The sequence below is a fragment of the Triticum aestivum genome, chromosome 4B, assembly GCF_018294505.1.
Source record: "Triticum aestivum cultivar Chinese Spring chromosome 4B, IWGSC CS RefSeq v2.1, whole genome shotgun sequence".
Taxonomy (NCBI): domain Eukaryota; kingdom Viridiplantae; phylum Streptophyta; class Magnoliopsida; order Poales; family Poaceae; genus Triticum; species Triticum aestivum.
In genome coordinates, this window is record NC_057804.1 from 102,039,303 (window position 1) to 102,050,067 (window position 10,765).

Genomic DNA, 10,765 nt, shown 5'->3' on the forward strand with positions numbered 1-10,765 from the left:
CTCCCATGGAACTGTCTGCAATTTCATTTTGCACCCCCAAGTGGCTGTCAGTCGTTGCTGAAGGATATCAAGCTCATTCAGCAGACAAGGAACTTCTCTAAGAACTAGCTCTCTCGGGCCGAAATGACAAAGGCTATATCCTGCATAATGGAATTATTCGATACAAGGACAGAATTTGGCTCGGCCATAATACTGAAGCACACCAAGCAATTCTGCTAGCTCTGCATAGTAGTGGTGTTGGGGGGCACTCATGGTTCCAAGGCACATATCAGCGAATCAAGGCTTTGTTTGCTTGGCCTGCCATGAAACAGGCCATCCAGGCATACGTGCAAAGTTGTACGGTCTGTCAGCAGGCTAAGGCTGAACATATCAAGAAACCCGGATTACTCAGTCCTCTTCCCATACCCAAAGAGGCCTGGAGTTTAGTCAGTATGGATTTCATTGGGGGACTGCCCAAGAGCAAAAACTTCGACACTATCTTGGTGGTGATCGACAAGTTCAGCAAGTACGGGCACTTTTTACCCTTGTCACATCCTTTCACCGCACTGCAGGTTGCACAGCTCTATGTGGATCAGGTCTATCGGCTGCATGGCCTACCCAAAGTGCTGGTAACTGACAGGGATCCCATCTTCACAAGCACCCTGTGGCAAGAACTATGCAGACTGACAGACACTACCATGAACATGAGTTCAGCTAGTCACCCTGATATAGATGGACAAACAGAGAAGTTGAATCAGTGTCTGGAAACATTCCTACGATGTATGGTCCACTCAACTCCTAAGAAGTGGGCACATTGGCTGTCCGAGGCAGAATATTGGTACAACACAAATTACAATTCAGCACTGGGCACAACACCATTTCAAGTTTTGTATGGATACCAACCTCGTCACTTGGGAGTTGATAACTTGCAGAGTTCACTATCTTCTGACCTGTCAGGCTGGTTAGCTGAGAGGAATCTGATGCAAGGTTTAATCAGGGAGCACTTGTTGCGCGCCCAGCAGCGCATGAAGGCTCAAGAAGACACTAAACGTTCTGATCGTCAGTTTAAAGTGGGTGACTGGGCATTCCTGAAACTCCAACCCTATGTGCAACAGTCAGTGGCCCGGCGACCGAACCACAAACTGGGTTTCAAGTACTTCGGACCGTATCAAATAGCTGCTCGCATTGGTGAGGTGGCTTATCGGTTGGCCCTGCCGGAGTCCAGCAAAATCCACCTAGTGGTGCATGTTTCCCTGCTCAAGCCGGCGGCTCCTCCATCCAGTTCCGGGGATTCGTCAGAGTCGCTACACTGTGTGCTCGAGCATGCGTCCAGACCAGCTCAAGTGCTCCAATCACGTTTGGTGCAAGTGGGGGGTCATACCCGCACACAACTGAAGATCGCGTGGCAAGGGTTGCCGCTGTCCATGGCAACCTGGGAGTGGGCAAGTTCGATCGCACCAGTGACAACAACATGATATTGAACAGTCGAGGACGAGCTGTTCCTTAAGGAGAGGGGAATGCAACAACCCGGACCTGGCCCAAGAGTGGGCAACTGCGTAGTGGGCCGTCTTGGCCCAAGTGGCTTGTAATAGCAAGTTCTTATAGTTGCGTGTGTGCGTGTGAGAGGGGAACGAAGGTAATCAGAACATTATTCTCTGCTAAGCTTTCCTCCCTGCTCTTTCCCCTTCTCCAAGTTCCCTCTTCCCCGAGCAAATTCCTCTGGTTCGAGATCCAGATCCCGGCGAGACGCAGGGAAGTGCTACGGGAACATAGCAGGGTGCCTAGTGCACCTACAACTCAAGTGTACGTACATGGTACGGGTGTAGTGGTCGTCGATAACATGGGTCCACGGGAAGGTCACCTGCCGGATTTGGCGATGCACGAGGATGGTGTGGAAGAAGAAATCACGGGGCATTTTGTATGCATGGCTAGCAAAGGGTGTCGTCCATGTCTTTACACGCGCACAGGAAAGCAGGGCCATGAGGAGTGAGCCAACATGTGAAGGCCCCGCGCGCGTGTACAGGAATCGAATAATCCAAGCGAAGGAAGGAGTCCTTAATTTCCGATTTTTTGTCCAAAAGGACCCCCTGCCGAGATGAATTGACAAAAAAGACTACCTTCGGATGAATTTGACAAAACGGACCCCCTCAGCGGTGGCGGCAGGCGCGGCAGGCGACACGTGGCACCTGGCGGCAGGCGACACGTACCTCGACCACCTAATCGCTTGGAGCTTTCCGGCCCGAAGGGAAGGCCAGGTGGCCATCGTCGACTACAATGATTCATCTATCCACGTGCGCGACCCAGTGTATCTACATATGTCTGTATCAGACTTTTTGATTTGTATATCTATGTATGTTGAAATAAAAATGCACCAGTCAGGAATAATTTTCCCCTTAATATTTTCCCGCCAACGCTTTCCCTTCATATGTTCCCGCCACCCGTTTCCAGCCAACGCTTTCCCTCCATATGTTCCCGCCACTCATTTCCCGCCATATGTTCCCGCCAACCCTTTCCCGCCATACTGCACTCGTTCTTTCCCGCCATTTTCTCCTCTATACCTATAAAATCCCCTTCAGACGGAGGTGGATAAGCATTCGAGTGTAGTCGAGATGTCCCATTATCCTTTCAATCGTAGCTTTCACCCTGGGATGAGCAGGACTCTTCTCAGGCTAGCTACCGATTTCAGGATAGACAATAGGATAGTTCCATGGGACGAACTCACCGGTAGTGACACCATAATGAATGAGTTGGCTCACCAATTACGTAGGTCTGGGTGGCCTGAAAGGACCTACGAGGAGGTACGTAAAGAACTTCTTAGGTTGCATGCAAGGTGGAAGAATATAGTGGTGCCGAAGAGTGAAACTTTCAGAAGGACTGCAGAAAATTATCCATTTTTATGGACTGAGGAGAGCGAGGATGAAGATGATATCTTCATGTCGCCGCTTCCGGGTGCTGCATCGTTAAAGGGCAAGAGTTCTGCATCGTCTAAGGGCAAGAGTACTGCATCCTCGAAAAGCAAAAGTTCTGCATCGTCCAAGGGTAAGAGTTCTGCATCCTCGAAGGGCAAGAGTTCTGCATCGATGGAGGATGACGATGATGCCTTCATGTAGTATTTATGCTGTATTCCAGTTCTACCGTTTAATTCGGATGTACTTGCATTATTAGTTTGTACTCTCTTATTGTAGGGCATTATGTTCTATTTTAATTTTAATTTGTAGTTGTTGCACGATATTCGATATTAGTGGAGGGAAAGAAAATGCCACTAATTTTATTTTGTAGTTGTTGCACGATGCCTTCATGTAGTTTTTATGCTGAAAATAAGATACATCGTAGGAATAAAGCTACATTTAACTCCTGAAATAAAGCTACATTAAAGTGCAGAAATAAAGATACAAATGATTGCGAAATTATAAATACTACCACAGGAATCTACTGAGTCCAGCGTGGATATTTCCCTTTTCCATCGCCAGCTTCTTCTGCTGCCTTGGCCTCACGAGCTCTTTCTTTCTTTCTCTGCCTCTCCGCCTCACGAGCCTCCTTTCGCTGTCGTTCCTGCTCCTTCATGCGACGAGCCTCTTCCCTGTTTTTCTTTCCTAAATCCTGAAAAAAACGGTGTTGCTCCGCATAGTATTCTTTTAACTCTCTCTCTTGCTCTGCTTTCTCCTCAGCTTCCGCCTTCTCGCGTCGCTCTTCCGCAAATAAACTATTCCACGCACGACGACTTCTTTCACGAATCTCAGTCACTGCCCAAGCCGGCTTCTCCGTGTCAATCCAACGATAGTACATGCACAGAGGCGGAGGAGACTACAACAAGAAACAAGAATGTTACTAAAGAATCAATCAAAATACCAACAATATCTATTCGTTATGGTTAAAGCATACCGGAGGCTTGTCGTACTCCGAAACAGCTACGGCAGGATCTTCCTCATAATTGGCGCACATGAAAAACTTCATGCCCAACCAATCTGAAAATTCTGTCACCTCCTTCACCTTGCAAAGATCGCTACACCAACACCGCATGACTGCCACCCCCGGAGGCAAACTTGCATTCTTCATTTTCCTCGGCCTAATGCTTTGATCCGAACAAGACAAACTCATACCGACTGAATAAATGTGTTACACACTTCGCGCACTGGCGATTTCGAGGATGGCTGGACGAGAGCCTCGGTGTCTCCTTTTATAGGCTCAGACGATAAATGATGGCGAGAAAATAAGCGAGAAAAGAGAAAATTAGGCGGGATATTTTAGGATCCCTGTAGTGTCGGCACAACAGGTTCCCACAGCATCGGATTCCCGCAGTGTCGTCGTGTCCGATGAGGCAGAAAAAGCAAAAGCCAGACTGATTCCCGCCCATGAAATTCGTCGTCCTCCGCGCGTGGTAATCAGCCCAGTTTGCAACAGTGACTGATGCGGTCGCGTCCGCTGAAGCAAAAGTCAGCTAACTGAGTGATTCCCGGGCATACGAATCACCGCACAACATCGGATTCGGGTCCATGGAAATTAGTGCACCGCATCGGATTCCCGCTCAATTGTGAAAATCAGCATCATCAGCAACAAGCAATCACACGTGGGAATCAACGCCGTTTGCCACAGTACTCATGTCGGCCAGGGGAATCTAAGCACGCATGCAGCGCGGCCGCATCACCCGGTGGCGGCAGGGCCCGCTGTCTCGTCGCGCGTGCAGCTGGCCTGTCGGCCTAGGCGCGGCATCGGCACGAGAGGCCGCCTCAGCCTGTGGCGGCGAGGCCCATTGGCAGGGCCCGCGCGCAGCAGGGCCTGTCGGCCAGCCAGCGACCGCGCCAGGGCTGCCGCCTCGCCCGATGGCGGCAGGGCCCACCTGGCCCGCCCCGTTCCGTCGCGGCGCGATGGGTGGCAGGGATTCCGTTCGGCTGGGGTGGCCGCCTCCTGCGGTGACGGTAGGGCCCGCCGCCTCCTGGCGTGGCGGCAGGTGCCACGTGTCGCCTGCCGCCACCGCTGAGGGGGTCCGTTTTGTCAAATTCATCCGAAGGTAGTCTTTTTTGTCAATTCATCTCGGCAGGGGGTCCATTTGAACAAAAAATCCTTAATTTCCCTCCCTCCCTCCCTCGGTCAAATAAAAGACAAGAAGAAATGCCTGCTATGCTATTTTCTCCTTTTCTGTTCAGAGCACGTACACCAAAAAGGACTCCACTCGTTGCGATCCGTTCGCTATTACTCCTACCATGGTTCGCTGTGATCGCCTGTCGGACTCGGCTGCCAACTATAGTCCTACGGGGCTTTTTTTTGCATGGTAATACGTGTCTCATTTATATAGAATAAAGATCAAGTTACAAGGCACGTAAGCACCGACCATACATGACTGAAAAGATAGGAAAATCCTATGCAAAATACCAGTGCCTGTCCCTTTCCTTCGACACCACCGAAGCGGCCACCAAAGGGTAAAAAGACAGATCACCTCTTCGCCCAAGCTCGACGCGGCTCCATCGTTGATCAGCAGCTTTACGGACCTCCAAAGTAGTTTGCCAAAAGCAAAACCATAGCCGTTGAAAGAATCAGACCGGGGCAAAATGTCCCCGGACACGCCATCGAACTTCACAACTGACACCCTCGCATGACGACGACGTTGGAGAAGGAAACCAGAACTGCCCGCATTCGACCACAGACCCAACACAAGATACTCCATCTTCCAGCTGTCACTTGCGTAGACAACCGCCTGCGCGTACTCCTGAACGACAAAACCTTCCTGCTCCACCACGACGTCGGAGACAACGCCACAGCAACGGGAACAGAGCAGAAGGAGAGACACACTTGATGGAGTCGCCGCCGCCGCCTCGTCAACACCATCCATGAACCCTAACGCTGTCGATTTGAGGGATCGACAGAGACATGATGCCATCAACTCCGAGACGCCGCCATGAAAGACACCGCCGGTGTGGGAGTGGGGTTGAGGCAGATTTATTCGTCCGGGCGCCGCTCCCACCATCCCAACGACGCACCACGACCTACAAATCCAAAACCTAACTACAGAACGGAGGAACGGGGTCCCCCTCCCTCCTGCCGCCGGAGCAGCAGCCGAAGGGAGAGGGGCCAGCCCACCGGCCGGTGGAGATCGGAGGAAAAAAGTGCCTCGCCCTAGTCGCCTGACGGCGGCGGCGGCTAGGGTAGGAAACACGTCCGTATTTGTGGCGCTCAGAGCCGTCGGTCCTCGGCCCAACCCGGACATAGACAGTCCTACGGGGCTTTGACACTCATACCTCTCTATATAGATACAGTATCTTGTACGTACATCATCAGCTAACTAAATCCCTCAATTATCTGTGGAAATCACGGCGGGACCGACTCATCGTCGTTTCAGACATCAATCGAGAACGAAGAACCGCGCGCTGTGTACGAGGCATGCATGGCAGCTCTCGACGCGATCCACGAGCACAATGAGCGTGACCTCGAGGCAGGGCACGCTACGCCACCGTCGTCACTCGTCAAGGAAAAGGCCCGTCGGCGCAACAGCTGCCACCGGTTCGCCTGGGTCGCCCTTCTCGTCACGGCAGCCGTCACCATCGCCCTCGGGGCCTTCCTTGGGGCTCTCTACGTGGCGCTCGACCCGAAGATGCCCCTTTACACGGTGCACGCGCTCAACGTGACAGCCTTCGGCATGGACAACGACATGACCGCGCGTGCGCGGTTCGACGCGGCGGTCCGGTTCGAGAACCCGAACCGCGCCATCGGCATCTCGTACGAGGAGGGGTCCAGCCTCGCGGTGTGGTACGGCGGGTACCGGCTGTCCGAGGGTGCGCTGCCGGCGTTCTACCGGGGTCCAGCCTCGCGGTGTGGCACGTCGCCATGAGCGAGGCGCGGCTGGGTGGCACGGGGGTGGTGGAGGCCATGCGGCACGTGAACGGGGCCGGCGGCGAGCTGCCGCTGGTGTTCCAAGGCGAGGTGCCGGTGCGGGTGAAGGTCGGGCCGGTGACGACCGCCAAGGTGACGCCCCGTGTCCGGTGCGACCTGGTGCTGGACAGGCTGAGCACCGAGGGCGGGATCGGGGTCAAGAGGATGAGCTGCAACTTGAAGTTATGGTGATCCGGGGCTTTGCCGTTTGATGGTTCAACTCCCAAACGATACACTAGTACTGTGCATGTGAAGCGTACAATGAGTTATGTACTGTATATAGTAGTAATTTCCTTATTTCTATGATCAGAATTTTGTTTATAAGAATATCCTCTGGTTTGTATCTCAATAGTTCAATGCAAAAACACACCGCCTATCTATGAGGGGACTGAAAACGTTTGTTGTGTCAATCGATTCTTCCTCCTTTCTCCCAACCGTCAACTGTGCCAATCCAACGGTTGCAAAAAGGCGCATTGTTTATTTTCTTCCTCCCACGACACTATGGTCCCCTTCTTCTTTCTCCCTCCCGTAGACTAGCCCTCGCCTTGCACCGGCCAAATAGTTGTCTGCTACCACCCGCAGCTGGCGGGCGTTGCTGCCCGCCACCCCGCCTTCTCGATCCGCAGCCTCCGTCGTGACTCTGCCACACTCAAGCATCCTTTTAATAGCACTTGGTTTGCGTGTAATATATGGAACTTGCTTAAATTTCATTTGGTTTGCATGAACTTCCTCCATACGTGAAATATCCGTTCGAAATACGGCGGTCATTTGATATACTGGGTTGAATGGCCGGCTCCGATTTCACTGTGCACGAACACATCCGGATCGTGTCCGCTGATTTTGGTGTGTCTGATTTAGAGTACAAGGTTGGAGTTTTGTTTTTTTGACAGCATGTACAAGGTTGGAGTTGCCCTAACCGTTGAGAGTGGAATGAAAGGTGAGAGGAAAGTGCATTGGATTGCCTGGGATAAGATGTGCCAATCAAAACGGACGGGTGGCATGGGCTTTCGTGATCCGGAAGCTTTCAACCAAGCCCTACTAGCAAAACAGGCATGGAGGATCTTGCAGACACCGATGTCCTTATGTGCTAGAGTTCTTCGAGCAAGGTATTTCAGCAATACTTCAATCATGAGTGCCACATGCCCATCGGGTGGATCATACACTTTCAGGAGTATTTTGCAAGGGAGAGACTTGCTTCGGGAGGGCGTAATATGGCGCATTGGAGATGGATCGACGGTGAACATACACCATGACCCTTGGATCCTGCGACAAGGGAGTCTGCTGGCTGCTGCCACTGGGCGCAGTCTTCATACCAGGTATACAGAAGGTGGCTGACTTGTTGAACCACACGGGCGAAACATGGGACGATACAAAACTCCAAGCTATGTTCTCCGCAGATGACGCCAATGATATTAAGCAGATTGTTGTAGGTGGGCCTGGAGTTCCGGATTATATTGCATGGAATCATACAAAAAAAGGGTGTCTTCACTGTCAGGTCAGCTTACCACCTGAGAATGGCCATGAATGCTGCAAAACGGGGCCAGCCAGGACCCTCTTCAACTGCTCTTACCCACCGTGGCTGGCTGTCATTGTGGGATACATCGGTCCCGGGGAAAGCAAAAATACATATGTGGCGGCTGATGAAGAACGACCTGGCTATGGGAGCTGAACTACTACGGCGCCGCATCAAGGCCGGGGTATTTTGTGCTGCTTGTGGTCGCGAAGAAACGGGTCATCACCGGTTCTGGGGGTGCTTGCATTCAGTGCTTTTCTGGAAGCAACTGTGCTCGGAGTTGGGAGTCTCGGTGGCAACACCACCATGCAATATCGATTCCCAGAGCAAGTTGGCCAATTGGCTGTTGGAGTGGTTTGCACAAGCACCGGATTTTGAGAAGTCTGTAATGGTACAAGCTGTTTATGGTCTGTGGTTAGCTCGTAATGAGGCGCGAGACGGGCGGAAGATTACTGCAGCACATGAAATATCAACTACAGTTGCTGCACTTGTCAAAGAGTGGGAGGAGATTCACCTGAAGGAAGTGACGCTGAAGCTACCGAAACAAAGGGTTGTGTGGGAACCGCCAGATACGGGCTGGATCAAAGCCAATACAGACGGGGGATGTCGAAGCATATGGAGAAGGGAGGCGTTGGAGTCATTTTGCGTGACCACGCCGGGGCATTCCGAGCGGCATCATGTCAAGTCGTTTTGACAGCAACCGAACCGGAGATGGTGGAACTCCTGGCGTGCAAGAAGGCGACCGAGCTGGCGACAAGTGTTGGAGTTGACAAGCTCCATCTGAAATGTGATTCGGCAGGTGTAGTATCCATGCTTAATAACCATGAAAAGAATCTCTCTGCCGCAGGTCATCTTGTTGAAGACGTCAAGTCAAGGTTGAAGGATTTTGATGAGTTCAGAGTCTCGTGGGTTAGTCGGAGTGCTAACGCCGCCGCTGATAGATTAGCTAAGGTTGGAATGGGAGATGAACTTACCTCTGTATGGCTCTCATCACCGCCAGACTGTATTCTGCGTATTGTTTCGAATAAGATTCCGGCACTCTTTTAATAAATAAAAACGGCGAGAGTTTTACCTAAAAAAAAGTTGCCCTAACCGAATGGGAACAGAGTGAAAAGGGAAAGGTATTGTGGCCCCTGGAATAAAAAAAACTATCGGGAGAGGGGTGGCCGGTGGGTTCAACTTCACGCAAACTCGGTCACATGCTCTGGTTCTGTGCACTGACACTTTTTCCTGCATAATCTTTGGTTGATTGATTTCAGCAACCAGAAATTTGACATAAAAATGGACGCAAATTATATCTTCCAAAGAGCTGAGGCGATTAGCAAAACCACAAACCACAGACACGAAACAGCACTGAAATCCGTAAATGCACATCATCCATCACGATAACAAACGCAACAAATCTGCAAAAGTCCACTTATTCCAAGCAAAACTACAATATTTTCCGTCAGGCAGCCGCCGCTACGCCGCCGCAGCCTTGACGTAGACAGTGTACTCGACGACGGTCTCGCCGGACTTGGCACCGGAGTCCACGGTGCTCGCCTGGACGTAGCCGCGAGCCATGCGGAACTTGCCCGTGCCCCCGATGATGCTCATCTCCCTCACCGCCGAAAGCACCTCGTTGCGGCCGTAGATGGTCAGGCTGCTGCCCTTGTAGTCCCCGGCGGTGAACACGAAGTTCATGTTCATGAGGAGCCCGAAGGTGGCCTGGTCGGCGAACGTGTAACTCCCCTGCGCGCGGCCCACCTCGTCCTTGGATTTGGCGGAGCCCGTGACGGCGGGGGTAGTGGTGAGCGGGTCGTCGATGGCCACCACCGCGCCGAAGAAGGTGGAGGAGCTGTTGGTGGACGCGGCCTGAGCAATCCGGATCGCCGTCGGGCTCTTCCCCGCTAGCACGTCGTGGAAGTACACCTTGAACTTGGTCAGGTCGTCCGCCGCGGAAGCCGGGCTCAGCATCGCAGCCGCAGCCGCCGCGCACAGGACGAGGAGCAATGTCTTGCTGCTGGCCATGGTGGATGGATCTATCTTCTTTTTTCTTTTTCTATTTTGAGAAATGGTGGATGGATCTATCTAGCTGCGAGCTCTGGGTAATGGCCAAAGAGGGGAGCGGGCTAGTGTGGTGTATTTGAGGAGAAAACGGGCGAGGAGGGGTGGCCGACCATGGGAGTGGGTTGGCGCAGTGCTCGTTTCCTTTTTCTGGGTGTGGACTGTCCACTCGATTCGGTGCTATGGTGAGTAAATTGCTAAAAACCTCACATTTGAATACAAATCACCATCACTTTTGTAGCAAGTGACTACAGAATCGTACTGATTCAGAAATAAGTCTCGTCAAGGAGGATCTCTGGTAGATCCCGTATACCGCCCTCCTCAAAAATTCATTTACAGTATCCATAGACAAAATTTGCACGA

The 10,765-nt window shown here is 52.0% G+C and overlaps 2 protein-coding genes across 2 annotated transcripts; both read right to left on the reverse strand.

Moving 5' to 3' along the window:
* Window positions 1-3,279: 3,279 nt before the first annotated feature.
* On the reverse strand, window positions 3,280-3,999 carry LOC123090001 (stress response protein NST1-like). The gene is made up of 2 exons (XM_044511502.1): window positions 3,862-3,999; window positions 3,280-3,783 (listed from the first exon to the last, which is right to left on the reverse strand). The coding sequence occupies exons 1-2, from the start codon at window positions 3,997-3,999 to the stop codon at window positions 3,409-3,411; spliced, it is 513 nt and encodes a 170-aa protein (XP_044367437.1). The 3' UTR covers window positions 3,280-3,408.
* Window positions 4,000-9,715: 5,716 nt separating this feature from the next.
* Window positions 9,716-10,518, reverse strand: LOC123094559 (dirigent protein 21). The gene has a single exon (XM_044516535.1). The coding sequence runs from the start codon at window positions 10,364-10,366 to the stop codon at window positions 9,818-9,820; it is 549 nt and encodes a 182-aa protein (XP_044372470.1). The 5' UTR covers window positions 10,367-10,518; the 3' UTR covers window positions 9,716-9,817.
* Window positions 10,519-10,765: the final 247 nt, after the last annotated feature.